The sequence below is a fragment of the Trachypithecus francoisi genome, unplaced genomic scaffold, assembly GCF_009764315.1.
Source record: "Trachypithecus francoisi isolate TF-2019V2 unplaced genomic scaffold, Tfra_2.0 Lachesis_group3, whole genome shotgun sequence".
Taxonomy (NCBI): Eukaryota; Metazoa; Chordata; class Mammalia; order Primates; family Cercopithecidae; genus Trachypithecus; species Trachypithecus francoisi.
The window spans coordinates 82,087,333-82,105,555 of NW_022681468.1; the positions used below are offsets into that span (position 1 = coordinate 82,087,333).

The 18,223-nt window shown below is 54.5% G+C and overlaps 2 protein-coding genes across 12 annotated transcripts in view; one reads left to right on the plus strand and one right to left on the minus strand.

The window, feature by feature from the left end:
• NRL (neural retina leucine zipper) overlaps positions 1 to 8,226 on the plus strand; it is a 37,771-nt gene extending 29,545 nt beyond the window's left edge. For 6 of the 11 annotated variants that reach the window (XM_033188487.1, XM_033188481.1, XM_033188486.1 and 3 more), the window contains 3 exons: positions 4,341 to 4,566; positions 6,206 to 6,613; positions 7,497 to 8,226. In XM_033188487.1, coding sequence (XP_033044378.1) covers positions 6,233 to 6,613; positions 7,497 to 7,829 — 714 coding nt within the window. In that variant the 5' untranslated portion in view covers positions 4,341 to 4,566; positions 6,206 to 6,232 and the 3' untranslated portion in view covers positions 7,830 to 8,226. The remainder of the gene's footprint in view (positions 1 to 4,340; positions 4,567 to 6,205; positions 6,614 to 7,496) is intronic. The other 5 variants (XM_033188489.1, XM_033188484.1, XM_033188482.1 and 2 more) reach the window with 2 other exon arrangements.
• A 2,726-nt stretch (positions 8,227 to 10,952) lies between these two features.
• Positions 10,953 to 17,712, minus strand: CPNE6 (copine 6). Its single transcript, XM_033188495.1, has 17 exons — positions 17,420 to 17,712; positions 15,939 to 16,110; positions 15,364 to 15,543; positions 14,917 to 14,991; positions 14,677 to 14,751; positions 14,428 to 14,511; positions 14,247 to 14,336; positions 13,782 to 13,886; positions 13,473 to 13,559; positions 13,165 to 13,224; positions 12,770 to 12,903; positions 12,638 to 12,692; positions 12,495 to 12,546; positions 12,040 to 12,173; positions 11,662 to 11,898; positions 11,285 to 11,459; positions 10,953 to 11,164 (listed from the first exon to the last, which is right to left on the minus strand). Exons 2-16 carry the CDS (start codon positions 16,104 to 16,106, stop codon positions 11,322 to 11,324), a joined length of 1,674 nt encoding a protein of 557 aa, XP_033044386.1. The 5' UTR covers positions 16,107 to 16,110; positions 17,420 to 17,712; the 3' UTR covers positions 10,953 to 11,164; positions 11,285 to 11,321.
• Positions 17,713 to 18,223: the final 511 nt, after the last annotated feature.

The following is an 18,223-nucleotide window of genomic DNA, read 5'->3' on the forward strand; positions in this document are numbered from 1 at the left end:
AAGGCGGGCGGATCACGAGGTCAGGAGATCCAGACCATCTTGGCTAACACAGTGAAACCCCATCTCTACTAAAAATACAAAAAAAAATTAGCCGGGCATGATGGTGGGTGCCTGTAGTCCCAGCTACTCGGGAGGCTGAGGCAGGAGAATGGCGTGAACCCAGAGGCAGAGCTTGCAGTGAGCTGAGATCACACCACTGCACTCCAGCCTGGGGGACAGAGCAATACTCTGTGTCAAAAAAAAAAAAAAAATTAGCTGGGCATGGTGATGCATGTCTGCTACTAAGTAGGCTAAGCCAGGAGAATCACTTGAATCCAGGAGGCAGAAGTTGCAGTGAGCTGAGATCACACCACTGCATTCCAGCCACGGTGACAGAGCTGTCAAAAAAAAAAAAAAAAAAATGTATAACTCAGGCTAACAGACTGTTACAGAAAATATATTCTGTTCTACCTTGACAAATATATTGACAAATATATACTTCACAATGGCCTGGAAGGCCAGGTTCAGATTTGTATTTTATTTGGAATCCTCAGGGTTCTGCACCAGAATGTGGTGGTGTAGGGGAATGTAGTTTTGGCCACTGGCCCTCAGCTGGGCCCACTTTGCCTTCCACCCCTGACACCATCTTGGACTGCAAGGGGCCTTGTGTGGAACCATGTGGACCTCCCATCAGACCATCCCAAGTCTGTCCACAACCTCCTGCAAGCGGCTGCCCCTTGTCTACCCTTTGACCTTGAAATGTGTGAACCAGTCATGTGGCCCAGCTGTGGGAGAGTAAACTCAGGCAAGAGGTTCATGTGGGCCCTCGGAGTGGGCTCGGGCCTTTTGGACAGGGAATGCTTAGCTATCTGGAGTGTGGTCCTGAGAGAATTAAGGTATGGGCAGAGGAGAGTTGGACTTCTCACCCATGTGGTGGGACATAGTCAGAGGAGGGCCAGAGTGGAGCCTTCTAAAGCACAGGGCCCAGGGCAGGGGCCACTCCTGCCTGGGCCTAAGGACAATAATTTATTTATTATTATTTTTTGAGACGGGGTTTCTTTCTGTCTCCAAAGCTAGAGTGTAGTGGCGCCATCATGGCCCACTGCAGCCTCGACCTCCCTAGGCTCAGGTGATCCTCCCACCTCAGTTTTTGTATTTTTAGTAGAGACAGGGTTTTGCCATGTTGCCCAGGCTGGTGTCAAACTCCTGGGCTCAAGCGATCCACCCGTCTTGGCCTTCCAAAGTGCTAGGATTACAGGCGTGAGCCACTGCACCCAGCCAAAGGGCAATAATTTGATGTTTCTCTGTTTCATCAGTCTGTAAGTTTCTTGAAGTCAGGGCTGGTATCGGTCTAAGTTACTGAGGAGTTGCTAATGTCTTACTTAGGGTGTGGTACAGAATAGGTGTTTAATATGCATTTGTCAAATGAACGTAGGAGGTACACCAAGAAGAGGTTGAGGATTTGGATCTATTACTGAAGATCTAGATACCATGAGCCAGAACTAGGAATGAGAACCAGTCTTTCAGGGTTCCAAAAATGAGAGTGCAGGACGGAGGAGAGGAGGGTAGCATCCTGAAAGGCTGACTGTTTCATCTTCTCTCCTTCCTCTTCATTTTCTACCCCACTCCTGCAGGCCCTTTGCCTGCCTGCCCCTCTTTCCCCATGGTCCCATATCACTCCATCCATATCTTGCTACCTTTCTGTCCTTTGGCCACTGGTCTTCCTCTGTGGCCTATCTATGTGTCTGTTTCTTTGTATTGGTGTCTAGGTCTTGGTCCCCAAGAACTCTTACTGTTCTAGTCCTTGTTCCTCTCCACCCCTCCTGTTGTCCCCTACTGCCTTCTTGGTCCTCTCCTGGAAGACTTCCTCTCTTTACCCATCTCTTCCATGTGTCTACGTCTTTCTGTCTCCTTTAATCCAAATCCCCATGGAGCTCCTGACTTGTCCTGTCCTCTATCTCACATCTATACCTACTGCCTCCTTAGTCTCCTTCCTCTGTTCTATTATTCCTGGAGTCACGCTGGCTTCATCTTTTTCATTCCTATTTTCCTGTCTCCAGATGTCCTTGAGCCCGTCAGTCTCAGTATTCATTTCTCAGTCTCCAGTGGATATGGGAGATGGGCTCTGCTTTCTGGGTCCCCGTTGACTGCCACAGACTCTCCTCTCCATGCCCTTGGTCCTTTCCTCTGGCCCAGACTGGGCCCAACCCTCACTCCCCCAACTCCTTTCCCTGGTTTAGTGGTGCCTGGTCTGAGCCCCAAGCAGCTCAACTTGCCTGAGCTTGTTTAGTCTGACTCCCTTAGCCCATTAGCAGCTTAGCCCTCCCACCTCTCCTTTGAGCCCTCCAGTAAACAAGAGGATCAGTGCAGACCTGACAGCTGCTGGTTGGGGGCAAGTGTCTGGCCAGGCCAGAGCAGGCATGAAAAAACGGGCTGCACTCAACATTTCCCATTCCTTCTTCAACCAGGGAAATTGTAGAGTCTCTTTCTTTGGTGTCCACTTTAGAGAGCTACATTCCATGGGCATGGGTGTGGGGTCCTGCCTCTCCATGATCCTTATTCCCATTTTGTGGCTGGTTCCTAGGCCTTAGGCTTTTTTATTCTTTTGAGAAAGCAGCAGTAGATCCAGGCAGTCACACAGAGAAGCCTGAATGGTGAAGATGGTTTCTGCTCCTTAAAACAGACACCCAGGTGTGGGAAGAGAGTGATGTCATCTGATCTAGGTTTTCCAATATGTGTATGGAAAGCGTGGTAGGAGAGACCACATACACACGCACAGACATATACACATGCCTCCCCAGGGAAGCTGGGTAGACTGTAGGCATTCTGTGTGGTTCTCAAACTATCTTTCTTTTCTTTTCTTTTCTTTTTTGAGATGGAGTCTCTCTCTGTTGCCTAAGCTAGAGGGCAGTGGTGCGATCGCAGCTCACTGCAACCTCCACCTCCTAGGTTCAAGTGATTCTCCTGCCTCAGTAGGAGTAGCTGGCATTACAGGTGTCCGCCACCATGCCCAGCTAATTTTTGTATTTTTAGTAGAGAGGGGGGTTTCACCATGTTGGCCAGGCTGGTCTTGAACTCCTGACCTCAAGTGATCCACCCACCTTGGCCTCCCAAAATTCTGGGATTACAGGCCTGCACCACTGTGCCTGGCCTTTAAACTTTCAAGCATGTCAGACTTGCTGGAAGACAGATTTCTGGGCTCCATCCCCAGAGTTTCTGACTCAGTAGATTTAAGGTGAGACCAGATAACATGTATTTCTAGCAAGTTCCCAGGTGATATGGATGTTGCTGCTCTGGGGACCACACTTCAGAAACCACCATCTTAGATAATCTGTATCTGCCAGCTCTTCCCCAACATCTAAGGCTGGGACCAGGTTAAGTTTTATAAGTGATGACCTTTGGGATCTGATGGACACCCAGGCCTCTGTGTTGAGAAAGAGGACCTATTAACCCCATGGGAGTTTTGGGTGGCCTCAGAAGGTAGGGAGTGGCCTTTAACTCCATAGACCCTATTTAAACAGCTTCGGACAGGTTTAAACATCTCCTTGGATAATGCCTAGTATCCCTGTTCCCACTCCTACTCAGGGATGATAGCTCTAAGAGGTGTTAGGGGATTAGGCTGAAAATGTAGGTCACCCCCCAGCCATCTGGGAACTAGAATGAGTGAGAGAGGAGAGAGGGGCAGAGACACACACAGGGAAAAGGTGAGAGAAAGCAGAGGGCATGTGAGGCCAGTCACAAAAGTGTCTCCAATGGACTGGTGGTGATTAGATTTCAATGTCCCTTGAGGCCCAGAAGTAAGGAACAGAGTTCCCTGTTCTCCTTTCTCCTACTCCTTCTCCCAAGCTGGGCTGCATGTCCTGGGGCTGGTTCAGCAAGAATGGGAGAGACAAAATACGGGATGGTCAAGTCCTGGAGATCCCCTGTGGGAAAAGTTGCTTTCCTTTCTGATGCAACGGCTATGAGGGACATAAGACCAGTCAGCATGAAGGTGGGGCAGTGGCAGAAATGTGAGGATTCTTGAAAATAGGACACAGACCCAATAGGCCAGATGAGAGTGGGCCTGGGAGAGCTTATAGTCTCCAAAGACAGACGAGGGGCTGCAGGGTCTTGGAAGGTGGGGGTCCTGGGAGTTTGTCTGGTCCTCTTTTTCCAGTCCCAGGCTATGCATGGCTAGGGCTGAGGGATGTGTTCACATGGAGGGGTGGTGGTTGAGACCCATGTGGCTGTCCGAACTGGGAAACTGAGCACTTGGGAGTCGAATCATCAGTGAGGAGCTTTGTTGGGGAAGATGCCCTCTTTCCTTCTTTGAGAATAAACATACTTGTACTCTCCTCTCTCTCCATTTCCCCCAACCCCAGGCCAATAAGATATGCAAATGATCTCCTTACCTCATTGGTTGGAGGCCCCAGGACCACAGATGACCTCAGAGAGCTGGCCCTTTAAGAATGCCCTTTGGGCTCTGTGCCCACAACCCCCTGGAGCTGAGCAGAGGCACCAGGCCCTGCTCCATGGAGCCTTCAGTCTCCTGGGAAGCTGTGCCTGTCTGGCTCTGGCACTGACCACATCCTCTCTGCCATTTCTAAAGTGAGTATATCCAGGGCCTACCTGGGTGCCAGGCCACTCACCTAGAACCCCCTCTTTCAACACCTGCTCTTTGTTGTCTGTTTTCAAGAATCCTCACACTTTGGTACCCTACTCCATTGCCACCCTGACTGGCCTGTGTCCCTCACTGCTATCACATCAGAAAGACAAACAACCTTCCCCACTACTCCTTCTGTACATCCAATTCTTTCTGGATACCTCTCTCAGTGTCTCACCATCTCCTTTCTGCCAAGACCCAGTTCCTTTAATCTGTGTCTGTTTCCATCCCCTCTGTCCTCTCAAGGGTGACAGGTTCCATAGAGAGGGCAACAACCCTGCCCTGGAACAGGAAGAGAGAGGCCTGGGTCTTACTCTTGCCTCTCTGGGTAGAGCCTGGGGGTCAGAGATGTGCTTGGAAAGAGGGCTACCTAGGCTTGGGGAATCAAGAAGGAGCCGAAGTCTAAGCCCTGGGGATGAACACTCCCTGCTGCACACCTTCTGGGGATGGGGTGGGAGTTACTGGAATTGGGAGCTGGACTAGAGCTTGAACTTCAAGGCTGGGAAGGGTATCTGAGGTCACCCAGCCAGAAGTTCCTCAGGTGAACATGTGCCCCATGGTTGATAACAGACAGGAGAGTTCCTTGGTGACATAAGTTTAGGACACTTTTTGTTGAACTTGAACAGATGGTTTACTAAAGGATCGCTCAGGTTAATATGCTCTTGTGCTATGTGAATCTGTAAGAGGTGGGGATAGGAGGCAACATTTCTCAAAATTATCTGAGCAGAGACCTCTTCTTGGGTGTTCCAGAGTGTTCCAGAGAACACTCTTTGGTGTATGTTACAAAGTCTAACTGCCCTCATTGAACAGAAGGGAAAACAGGTCAGAAGGGTGAAGGTGATCTGCTCAAGTTCACACAACATAACAAGTTGTGAATAGAAGAAGGAAAATCAGTCTTGGTCGGTTCCCCTTGGAGACTGGCCTTGAGAAAAGATGGTGGCCAGGTGATCCTGATCTTTCTAGAACTAATTCTTGGACCTTTCTTTTTTCCATATAAAGACTCTTGCCCCTACAAAAGGATTCACTGATTGATTAATTCGTGGAACAAATGTACACTGAGGGTCTTCCATAGGCAAGACACTTCCCTGAGTGCTTTGAGAGACAGAGAGATATAACAACACATTATCCTTGTATTTTAAAATTCACAGCATACATGCCTTCCCACTGTCCTAAAATATACACTCACTCTGTCACAGTTAATTAAGCAATTTTAAAAAATGGCTTGGAAGTGGAACGATGCCTCTTGAGATGACAGACCTCTCGGCATGTCTCAGCACTAGGGTTGGGAGCACTGCCATACTGCTCTTGCTCTTCATAGATCCTGAGGCATCAGTGCGGTGAGAGGCTGTGCTGTCCTTTTCCTCCTTCAGGAATTCAGCTGCTTGTCCCCTACCAGGAGCCCCTGCCCTCTGAAAGGTTACTCCTCAGCCTGGCGGGGACTGTGCAATGAACAGAGCTGCACCATCCCTCTGGCTTTCCCAAACTCTTGCTCCAGGGCCCTTGGGCTTTGAGGGAAGAGGGACTTGGTGAAGAGGGGATGGCAGGTGGCCTCCAGGTGCTCCAGACCTCTCCTCCTCTTTGCAGGTGCACCCCTCTCAGTCCAGCTCCAGAATGGCCCTGCCCCCCAGTCCCCTGGCCATGGAATATGTCAATGACTTTGACTTGATGAAGTTTGAGGTAAAGCAGGAGCCCTCTGAGGGCCGACCTGGCCCCCCTACAGCCTCACTGGGCTCCACACCTTACAGCTCAGTGCCTCCTTCACCCACCTTCAGTGAACCAGGCATGGTGGGGGCGACCGAGGGCACCCGGCCAGGCCTGGAGGAGCTGTACTGGCTGGCTACCCTGCAGCAGCAGCTGGGGGCTGGGGAGGCACTGGGGCTGAGTCCTGAAGAGGCCATGGAGCTGCTGCAGGGTCAAGGCCCAGTCCCTGTTGATGGGCCTCACGGCTACTACCCAGGGAGTCCAGAGGAGACAGGAGCCCAGCACATCCAGGTGAGTGGTCAGCAAGCTGGCCTGAGGGGAGGCAGGGCAAGGAAGGAGGACTACCCAAGGGAGGAAGGTGAGCTCCCAGAGGGGGTTATGGACTGGGACAGGGGACAGAGGGCAGGAGAAGGGAAGAAGGTCCCTTGAAAGAAATCAGATCGAGAAAACTACATTCTGCTTCTCCCCCTTTTCTCAAAATGGAGAGAAATGAGTAGGCTGAACCAGGAGGAGCAGGGAGAAGATAAGATTAGCAGAAAATCCAAAGGGAAGAATTGAGCTGGGGAGTGGGCGATTCCAGGAGATAAACAGATACACGGTGTGTGGAAACCAGGGAAAGGGTTATGTGTGGAGTGGAGCCGGGTTAAGACTGGTTTAGATTGGCCTTTTCAAGACTTCGTGCTTCCCAGCCCCCAACCTTCTCAGGAAGGATTGGTACTCATCCTATTAATTACAGACACAGATGGGGGTGTTGAGGGCATTAGGATGTAATCCAAATCCTGTGAGGGTCACCGGGTTGCGGGCTTCAGGACAGGGAAACGCAGAGCGTTGGAGGGTTGGGGGCCGTGTGGGTGTGGGTCCACTGGACACACCCGGGCCTGGATCTGGATGCCGGGGACCCCAGAGACGAGCCCGGGGTTCAGGTGCGCGGTGGGCTCGCCTGACCGTGGCCGGCTTGCCTGACTCAAACAACGGTCAGCTGGGGGGGCCCGGAGAGCGTCGGGGCCTGGCCTAAAACAGACTGCGTGGAAGGGCGAGCCTTCGGGTGAAGGTGGAAGCCAGGGCGGGGCGGGGCTGTCTCCGGGCGGGGCCAGGTAGCGTCGGGCCCCCAGGGCTGAGCCGGGTGCGACCCTGGACCCTTCGCTGACCCGGTTTCTGCACTCTCCCTCCGCAGCTGGCCGAGCGGTTTTCCGACGCGGCGCTGGTCTCGATGTCTGTGCGGGAGCTAAACCGGCAGCTGCGGGGCTGCGGACGCGACGAGGCGCTGCGGCTGAAGCAGAGGCGCCGCACGCTGAAGAACCGCGGCTACGCGCAGGCCTGTCGCTCCAAGCGGCTGCAGCAGCGGCGCGGGCTGGAGGCCGAGCGCTCCCGCCTGGCCGCCCAGCTGGACGCGCTGCGGGCGGAGGTGGCCCGCTTGGCCCGGGAGCGCGATCTCTACAAGGCTCGCTGTGACCGGCTAACCTCGAGCGGCCCCGGGTCCGGGGAACTCTCCCACCTCTTTCTCTGAGCCATTCAGAGCACCTTGTGGTGTAGTGGGGGCTGGGTGGGGTGGCACCGCCCAGGAGGCGGCTGCACTGTTCTCTGCATCGTTACCAGAGCGCCTTCTGGTCCTAGCCACGCCCTGTGTGACCGCGCAAATATCCCCAAAGCTTTTGGGTCCTCAAGTCATGCCCGAATTTAGATGCTGGTCATTTTCTGGAGAGGGGTCCTCTCCCCTTACGAACACAGAAACCCAGCCCACATGACTAGCAGGCTGAGCTCTGCAGGGACCAGTGCCAGGCACTGGGGGGTGGAAGTGTGGTGACACAGTGAATGAGAGGTGGGGGAGGGTTGCAGCTCCCACCTCAGTTTAGTTTTTAATTCAAGGTTTTCAACCTGTAACACATTAAAGCTGTAATTAGCAATAAGGCTGTATTTTCATTCTGAAGCTTGTAACCTCCCCATTTTAGCACTACAGAATTTTCAAGGTTTCAACACCCAATAACTAGACAGACTAGGAACTCTATCCAAGATGCTTTTTCCCTGCCCAAACCTGTGGCCTTCAGGGCTCAGAGCAGCAAAGGCCTGAAGAGTGAGCTCTGGGGGTTGTTGGTGTGGATTGGGAGAGAGCTCTCTGCAGAAGTCTGGAAACCTGGGTCCTAGTCCCAGCTCTTCCATGGGATCCCCCTGTCACCTTGAGCAAATCGATTACTTCCTGGACTTGTGTTACTTCATCTAATTCTCATTTGGATTGGACGACTTCTGCTCCCTTTCCAGTTCTGGCATCTCCCCAGTGTGGAAGTCCCAGTGGTCTCCCCAAGAAGTCCCCAAGACAATCTCGCCAAGGGCACCTCGTATCCTGCTCCGGTTTCCCAGCTGCAGCCTAGGCAGGGGATGCACAGCCCAGGTGAGGAAGCCTGGCTTCTCTGTGAGCACATACATGGGTCCTCTGCAGCTCCCTCCAGGCTTCCTGGGCCTCCAGACCTGCACAGGGTGCTCCTGCCACCTCCCGCCTCTCTGAGGGCTGAGGCGAGACTTCTCCTGGGAGGACAAGGAGCTGAGAGAGTGTAGCTTTTGTGAATTAAACTTGAAGTCCAGGCAGAATTCTAATGCAATAGGCTAAATGCTCTTGCAATTTAAGAAGTGTTCATTCTTTATCCCTGCTTCAGGCTACTGTTTTGTGTGTCTGTGTGTGGGAGAGGGAGAGAGAGGGAGAGAGCGAAAGAGCAAGAAAAAGGGAAGTCCCCACCTGGAGCTGAGTGGTACGTCTGTTATGGGGAGCCAATGGAAATGGGGTGGAGGGGCAGGCATTGGAACAGATGGATCCTCCCCCTCTCACCACCACCACCAAACTCAGAAGCCTCAGTGGCCCAACTCAGCCTGTCTGTGGCTATCCAGGTCTCACAGTTTCCATGGTAACCCAGTCCTCCAGTTCAGCAGCCTAAGGGGAGGGCAGATGGGGCCTCTGGGCAGAGCACAGGCGTTGTGCTGGGAGCAGTCGCCTCACCAGTTACTGTCATCTGTCCTCTACTGGACATAATAAATGGGAGAAGCTTTCGGGCATGGGGGAAGAAGCTCTCATATGTCCCTCTTCCTTTCTACCCCCTCTCTCCACCCCCTCCCCAGCTGTCTCTTCTCTTCCCATCACAGTTCTTGCTCCCTCTTCCCCCTCCTCTATCCCAGCTCATCCCTCCTCCATGTAGGAGCCTGCAATGGGAGTCCTCTCCTCCATCGCTCTCAGAATTTCTCTCATCTCCTCTCCCTTCCCCACCAGTGGCCACTGGCTATCCTCTCTGGCTCTGGATTCTGTCTCCGAGGGGCTCACAGAACCTTTAGCTTCTCTTTCTTCATCCCTTTCCACACTCATTATTGAAGGGACAGGATGGGGCAGGGAGGGTTCTTCCAAGAGCCCAGCTCTTTTTCTCTCACTCTAAATTTCACCTGTGTCTATCCTTGCCTGCCCTGGAGCTGTAATTCAGACCCACTACTTTTCTTGTTCACTTTTCTCACCTGCGTGGCACACAAAGGCAGACAGAACCATCCACAGACACCTGAGCACACAACTAGGCCACATATACCTGGGTCTCAAAATGATACTCCTGGGTCACCTGAATATACTTAAAAAAAAATTGCACACTGCGGTGATTAAGAGTAGTGCTTTAGGTGGGGCGTAGTCATTCCTGCCTGTAATCCCAACACTTTGGGAGGCCAAGGAGGAAGTTTGAGACCAGCCTGGCCAACATAGCAAGAACCCTGTCACTACAAAAGTAAATAAATAAATAAAAAATTCAGATGTAATGGCATGCACCTGGAGTCCCACCTACTCAGGAGGCCAAGGTGGAAGGATAACTTGAGCCCAAGAGTTCAGGGCTGCAGTGAGCCGTAATTGTGCCACTGCACTCCAGCCTGCATGGCAGAGTGAGACCCTGTTTCAAGTTGTAGTTCTACCAGTTTTTTGACCATGGGTGAGTTAAAACGAAGCCTCACTTGATTGTCAGAAAAATGGTGAAAATAATGGTAACCACCTACTGAGAATAAATGCATTTAAATAAGCACTTAGCATAAAGTTGACACATGCTACATAATGATATTTGCTGTTGTTGCTGATGTGATCATTAAGCGTGTGAATCTGTGTATTCACACACTGCACATCCCTGAGTCCATGAGTGTGACCCATTAAGGCCATGAACAGACACACACATTGACACACCCAGGAAACCAGACTGTACAGGCCTTAGATGCTCCACTATGTTCCCAGTTCACTAGCAGACCTGCTGCCCTCCTTTTAGTACCCCCAGCACCTGTTCTTGGCCCGCCCCACAGCTGTGTGGGGGCTGGGGTTCAGCTCCTGGGGGACTCTGCGGGGCCTCTCTGGAGACAGCTATAAGAAAGCTTCAGCCCGCCCCCTTGACAGCCCCTAATTATCCCCGTATCTCCTGTAATTAACCTCCATGGTGTGTAGACCCCCTGGGGTTGGGAGGTGAGGGTGGGGGCTCCTCAGATCCCACTGGCACATAGTTGAGGTAAGACTGCAGAGACAGCAGCCTGCCTGGGGAGCTCTGTCTCAGATTTTGAAAGGTGCTGGTCCTCATTTCTTATGGTGTGTGTGGGTGTGCTGCAGGCTGCCCAGTGGGCATCTGAGGCATGATGGTTAGAGGCTGAGGTGCTAGGAGCAGGTCTCTTTATTAATGGCTAGAAAGTCAGGATCACCCAAGGAAGTCACTGAGGGGCCACAGCATTAAAGGTGTGGGATTTGGAGAGATAGGAGCAGGGCCCACCACTCACGTCCAGAACCCAGGGGGCACAGCTGGTCCAAGAGGTGGAGGCGTTGGTCACTGGAGTCACGAGGGTCAGGACAGGCACCTGGGAGTGGGGGGAAGAGTCATAAACACTCTCTTCTACACTACACCCAGCCTAGATGGGCTCTACCAAGCCCCACTTTGCACCCCCTGTGTCCACTCCTTTGGACCCCCCAGGACTCACTGAGAGGCTGAGGGAGTGTTGGTCCGGAGGGTAGCAGTCATGGGCTAGGGCTGGGAGTCGTGGCCAGTGTGCAGGGCCTGGGAGCCCCAGGGCTGATGCCCTGGCTGGCGTAGTACTCCACCACCTGCCGTGGCACCTCAGCCAGGACACACTTGGCGAGTGCAGAGGGGGCAGCCTAGGGTGGGGACAGTGATGTGGTTAGGGGTGGGAGGAAGAGTAGGGCAGGCAGGGTCAGCTGAGGGAGAAGTGGGGCTTCAGGGTAGCCAGTTAGGCTCCAGCGTCCTTAGCAGGACATCAAATGGTGGAAGACGAAGGTCAGATTTGGGGGGATGAGAAGCTGAGGAGTCCTTCAGCCGGAAGGGGCCCAGGGGACTCACATCCTTGAAGTCTCGAAAGGGCACAAACTGGACAATGTCTCGGGCTGCAGGCACCCCTCGGGGGCAGCGCAAGGGACCGTCGTCGCCATCCAGCAGCCGCATGTCAGAGAAGTCAGCATTGCCCACGCCCACAATGATGATGGACATGGGCAGGCGGGAGGCACGCACGATAGCAGTGCGAGTCTCAGCCATGTCGCTCACCACACCGTCAGTGAGCACCAGCAGCACTGAGTACTTCTGAGGGCGAGCAGAGAGGGTGGAAGGGTTGGCTTTGTGTGCAAGGGCATTGACACCGTTTCCACCCAGGTGCAGGCCCTGGCCCTGGCACCACTTGAAGACACATGGGGTAGCTCCTGTTTGCCCACCATGTCTTCCTACCGTGGCTTGGCCTGTGCTCTGCTCCCGCTGGGCCGGCTCAGCCACACGGTTGATGATGGGGGCCACGTTGGTGGGGCCGTAGAGCTGGATCTGGGGCAGGCAACGACGGTAGGAGGCGATGACCCCTGAGATCTCTGTGGGTGAAGAGAAGTTGAGAAGCTGGCAGAAATGAGCAGGGCCCCTTCCTGACACTCCTTAAAGCAAGGAAGTGCTTCCAGGTCTGAGGACTGCCCTCCCCTCGAGTTCCTTCATTAAGCAGTGGGAGAGTTGGACGGTCCCTTGGTGGGGAGAGTTGGGGGCAGATGCTGGGCCTCGGCCCTGGAAGCCTCACCCGATGAAGACAGGCCTGGGATGGGTGGAAGGGACAGGAAGCTGGGCTCTTGGGAATGGAGTCTATGCTCCTGTGTGGGGTGTGTCTGGGGAGAGGCGGGGCAGCTGAAAATCTCCCCTTTTACCTTCACATTCAGGATTTTCCGGGTCAAAGTTGATAGCAAAGTCATGGGACACCTGCAAGGGCAAGGCGGGAGCAGTGAGGGCCTGCCTCTTCTTCCTGACTGACACGCCCCCCATCTCCTTCCTTCCCTCACATCTAGCCTACCTCGAAGTTGGGGGGGATTCGAGCTCCAAAGCCAAAAGCTGGGAACCGCTTATCACTGGGGAGAAGAAAAGGCTGTGGAATCTGTCGGGCAAGGCCTCCCTGCCTGTTCCCTCCCGCCCCACTCCGTCCTACCTGTCATAGTCCTGGCAGATGCCTCCCACTGCACGCAGGGCCTGCAGGTAGTGGTTGGGCTGTCGGGGGCTGAGGCAGTGCAGGGACTGGCTGCTCCTCGGGTCCCCATTGGAGGCGGTGAAGTCGATGGCCACCTGGGTAGGGGTGGAAAAAAGGTCATGCTGCAGCCATGAGAGCCACCAGATTGCCTAGGCCAGAGCTGGGATCTGTAGGAAGGACTAAGATGAGTGAGGGGGAGGCTACAGGTAGCCACATAATGATGGGGGGTACATAAGCTGACAATGCAAAGGCTCATGAGCAGCCCAAGTGGGGGCAGTGGAGATTCTGGGCTCCTTCTATTCACTATGGACTCAGACCCTCCCTCTTGCCTGTGTGCCCTCCCTCTGAGTATTTACCGTGAAGCTGATCTGGCAGCCACCCATGATGTAATCCAGGAAGGTGTGTACCTTCTCCACCTGGAGGTAGGGAGAAGGGTAAGGCGAGGGGATGGGGTGGTCCTTTGAGGAGGGAGCGTGGGTAGGGCTTCTGTGGGGAACATGGGGAAGCCAGAGTTTTTTGGGTTGCAGTTAGGGGTGAGATAGGGCAAGGGTTCCCAGTTTCCAGAAGCAGAGAAACTGGTCTTTGAAACAAGGGAAGGGTTGAACCTGAGAGTGTGGTAGGGGCAGGGACTGGGGCAAGGCTTGAAGCAGGAAGTGAAATTTACCGTGCACTGGGCCAGCACTACCGTCCCTGAGCTCTTGTAATTCTTCTTCTTGTCCCGATACTTGGGGTTGATACAGTCCCACTGCATCTAGACCCCACCCCACAAGTTCAGGGTCACAAATCCATCAGGTGACCCCTCTTTCTCCCTTCCAGCAGAGCCTCCCAGAGCAAGACCCCCATGGCTTGGTCCTTCAGCTGAGCCCGGGTGCTTTCCACCCTCTCCACTTCCTATGGAGGTCTCTCCAGAATCACCCCCAGGATTCTCCCAGGGATCTGGGTGGGGATTCTGGGGGTGGGGTATTTGTGGCACCTCCTGCCCAGGGTTTGCCGTCCCTTCCTGCATCTCCTGGAAAGTGCTGGTGAACTCGCCGATGAAATCATGCTTCCCACTGGAGTCATAGTCATATACCAGGAACTGAGAAGGCAGGGGGAGGAGTAGGGTCAGGTTGGAGATGCTCTGCAGTGTTCACGGTGAGTAGGGGGACTCAGAGGCAGGGGCCTCACAGTCTTGAGGCCCAAACAGACATCCTCAACCTGCCCAGAGAGGCCACCTGCTGAACTTTGTTCTTTGGCTCAATCTGCCAGGGACTTTGGCCACTGATAAAAGGCACACATGTGGGAAGTTTAACATAGAGCTGTGACCTGTTATTTATCCCACAGTGGGATGTGCTTATCACATGGGGGAGAGGAAGGAGGCTTGCCACAAGCAGGGAAAAGGTCTTAGATAGCAGACTGGCTGCTCCAAGTAGGCGTGCTGGCTTGGCTGGGACTTCACCTTGAGAGGTCGGTGGACATCACAGCTGCACAGGGAATGCAGGGACAGGCGAAATGGCTCCCAGCTGGGGTTCAGGTTGTTCTTCACCACCTTGGAGAGGCACCAGGTGGCTGGTCAGCTCCTGTCTGGGTTTTCTTACTTTGCCCTCCCTCCCTTCATCCCCATAGCCCCAGGCACCAACCTCAGTTCTCCAGACCAGCTGATCACTTTGGTCCTCGTTGGTCTTATAGATTTCCATGAAAGGGTCAGACTTGCTGAATAGATCCTGAAGATACAGGAGAAAGGGCCCCTGAGGCTGGTGAGAGCTGCAAGGAGGGTAGGGGATGGGCTCACACTGGGAAAGGAGCAGGCCTGGGCTCCTGGGATCTGTCTTGAGTGGGAGGCCTAGGACTGACAGGGGAGTTGGGGGCCTGGACTCTGGGGTTCCAACCTTGTTGTCCAGCTTGTGGGCTCTGAAGGTGAGTTGCACATAGTCATTTGTGCCAGAAACCTCCTCAGCCACGATCTGCAAGGGGGATACAAGTGGCAGGACTCCTCTATACCTACCACAAGGGCCACCCCATCCCCTTTCCCTTAGGTGGGGGTGGTCCTGGGCATGATGTCACCATAGGTGTCCATTCAGGGGCATTGAATACCTGGACCAAGGGTGAGTACAGGTGATCTTGCCTACCGTGATGGTGGACTTGCCCGCAGTCTTCCCATTCTTCAGCAGTAATGGCTTAGTGATCTTGGTTTGTGACACAATCTGGGGATGGAGGTGGAGGGAGACCCAGCTGTGACATCCCCATCTGCCTTGGCCACGTACAAGGGATGGAATAATAAATGCTCTGAGTGTCCACAAGGGTTGGCGCTTTGACTTGGGCTAGGGTTGGGCTCGATTTTTACAGTAGTCTGAAGAGGGAAGCACTCTGACCACTCCCCCATTTTTTAGATAGGAAAAGTAAGACTCAGAGAGGTTAAGTATCTTTCCTGAGGCTGCACAGCTAGTGAATGGCAGAGATGGGAGCCAAGGATGGGTTGAACTAGCTCTAGAGCTCATGTTTTCTCTCATTTCGGTGTCCAGAGGCAAAGCTGATGGAGGTAGGGTAGGGTAGCCGGGGAGGCCAGGAATGCAGACCTGGCCCAAGGTGCACTCCGTAGAGCCGAGGAAGGTATCATTTCGGGGGCTGGTGGCTCCGTCCTCGGCATCGAACACATGGAACTGCAGGGGCTGCTTCTCCTCAAAAAAATACTCCAGGGCCAGCACCCGGGAGAAGACAGGGCTGGAACAGGAGCGAAGCACCTCCGTGCGCTCTACCTGTGGTAGCAGTTGAAGGGAGGCAAGGGTTCTCTGGGAACCAAGGATACTTTTCCCTGCCCTGGACTGCCCTAGTCACGCCAGCTCTTCTTGGGCCCCCACGTCCCCAGCAACCAGCTCTTCTCTTCCTAAGCTGATCCCTGAGCTTGGGGTGCTGCCTGCCCACTGGACCCTCAGTCCTCTGAGCTGTCATGAGGCCTTTGGGAGCAACCCCACTGCCTCTGGGGCAATCTCAGTCCCCTCCAGGACCCCATCTCCAAGGTTACACAAGCGGCCTCGAGAAGGCGCTGCAGAGTCCACACATTTCCCTGCAAGGCTTTCACTGCTCCCACCCAGCCTCCCTCCTTCCCAAGCTTAACCCAGGTTAGTTAAGGAGAAACCTGAGCTGCTCTCACCTCCACCCACTGCTCATCAGAGTAGAGCTTGAGCAGCACGCAGGGGTGGGGTTTGGTGAGTGTGTCCCGGTCCAGGAGGCCATGGCAGGACACCCGCAGCTCCACCCGAGAGGCCCCCAGCGTCATGGTTGGGGGCTCAGGCACCCATCCCATCTCAGGGTCCGACATGTCACTGTGGGGACAGAGCAGGTGGCCTGGACCCTGGAAAGGGAAAACCTGCCAGCAGAGGGGTCTATCCTCTGGGGTCCCTGGGCTCCACCCCCCTTAACCTCCTTCCCTAGACCCGGGGGGCCTCACGAACCTCCTGCTTCCCCTGCCTTCTGCTCAGCTTCACCAGAGCTCTGAGCAGGGGAGGGCAGTGGACCTGAGCCTCCCACTCCTGCACAGAAGCCCTGTGCTGCTGGCCTAGGTATGCATGGATGGGGCTGGAGAGGGCTGAAGGGTTGGGGTGGGGATGTTCCTGGCAGTCTTGGCTCCTAGGCCATCGATTGATCTACACTTTCTGCGGCCTCAGCACCTTCTGCTATTTCCCGACTGGTGTTGGAGCCAGCACTGCACTCAGTCTTGGCACGAGGGAGCTAAACTAGGGCAAGGGGGCGGGGCAGGGGGTGAAGAGGCCCCTGGAGGTCTGAAGAGGATGGGTCTCAGAAGTGGAGTCTGCAGTGGGCAGGAGACAGGTTGGAAAGTCCCCTGCTGGGTTATCCCTATCCACCCCCTGCCCCCATTCCCCTTCTGGCTAGCTGATGGAAAAGGAGGGGTGGTGGGCTGGGAGGCAGGACCAGGGCTCTGCTGAAAGCTCTTTCAGGCTCCTGGCAGGAGCTCCAACTATGACAAGCCTCACATCCCTCCCCACCTCCCCTGTTTTCACACTTCTTGGCAGCACTGGCACTGTCTCTTAGCGACAGGATTTTTGGGGAGTCGTGGCTCCCTCCATGCTGCCCGTGGGATGCACGCATGCCACCTTCCCCCAGCAGTGCTACCAAGCCTCGGGCTGAAGCAGGCAGGGGTATGCCGGCCCGAGTTCATGGCCGGTCAGTCCAGCTATCTGTGTCTGTACAGATCTCAGGGTGAGGCTGTCTGATCTCATGTCATGCTTCCCCGAGTGAGTGTGCATCGGTGTGTCTGAGTGCCCCACCTTCTGTGTCAGTCCCCCCATGTTGTGTGTCCGTTTCCAGGAGGGTGTGACAGTTCCTGTACCTCCCTCAGAACTGGGACCTTTCTCTGGCTGGGTATCTACCTCCCCACAATGTGTGCCTTTCTGGATATGTGAGGGAGGGTCTGGGCTGGGGGAGGGGGATCTCTGCTTTCCAGCCACAAGTCTCCCAGTTCTTGGGGGGGTCCCCGAGATAGGCAGGGGCTTGTGGTGGTGAAGGGATTGGGCAGGGCTGGGATCTCTCTGTGGGCTCCAGGAGATGTTGTTATGGAGACTGGGCCAAGCTAGGCTGGGCTGGGGCTGGGCTGGGGAGGAAGGGTGGGCTCACCTGGGCTCTCGGTCGGGGGCTCCTCTCTCCGGCTCTCTGGCCCTGGCCCTGACTCCCTTGCTGCTCCAGCCGCTGGCACTGGCTCCAACTCCGGCTCTGCTGCTATTTATGGGGCCTGGATGGGGAGGGGTGGGGGGGGCGCAGCACCAGCTCCCCCCGCATGGATGGATTGGGAGGGAGAAGAGGGAAGGGGCAGGGCCACAGCCTGGGAGGGAGCCACAGAACCAGGGGAGGAGGGCGGGCTAGGGGTGGCTTAGAGGCAGGACCCCTACAAACACAGTGACACACATCTTCCCCTTCACACCACACCCACACCCAGAATTACAGAGATGCGCACATTGCAGTGGTGCATGCATACACATTCACACAGAGAAATGATGGCGACACATGCACCCACGACTCACAGGCTCACACATATCTTGACACACACAGGCGCCAGTACATAAACTCACTGTGACACCATGACAGTTACAGCCCCCGGCCGATACACATTGGGAAACATACCCCTTCTCACATCACTTTCAACATTGTTATACTAGCTAAGGATATCTGCAGTCACATATACAGGAACACTGGGCTGTCCTTGTCGCACATGTACTCACTCACACTAACCCGGAATATAGCAGAATGTAGATCTTCCCGTGCTCCTTAAAAACCATCACGTACCTTGCTGAACGTCATAGCTTTGAGAATGATGTCCAGTTCCCTAGCCACCATTTTATAAGGAGATACAGGAAATGGACATAATTGCTTAAGGACACTCAACCTCATATCCTGGTCACATGAGGGCATGTGCTGAAGGAC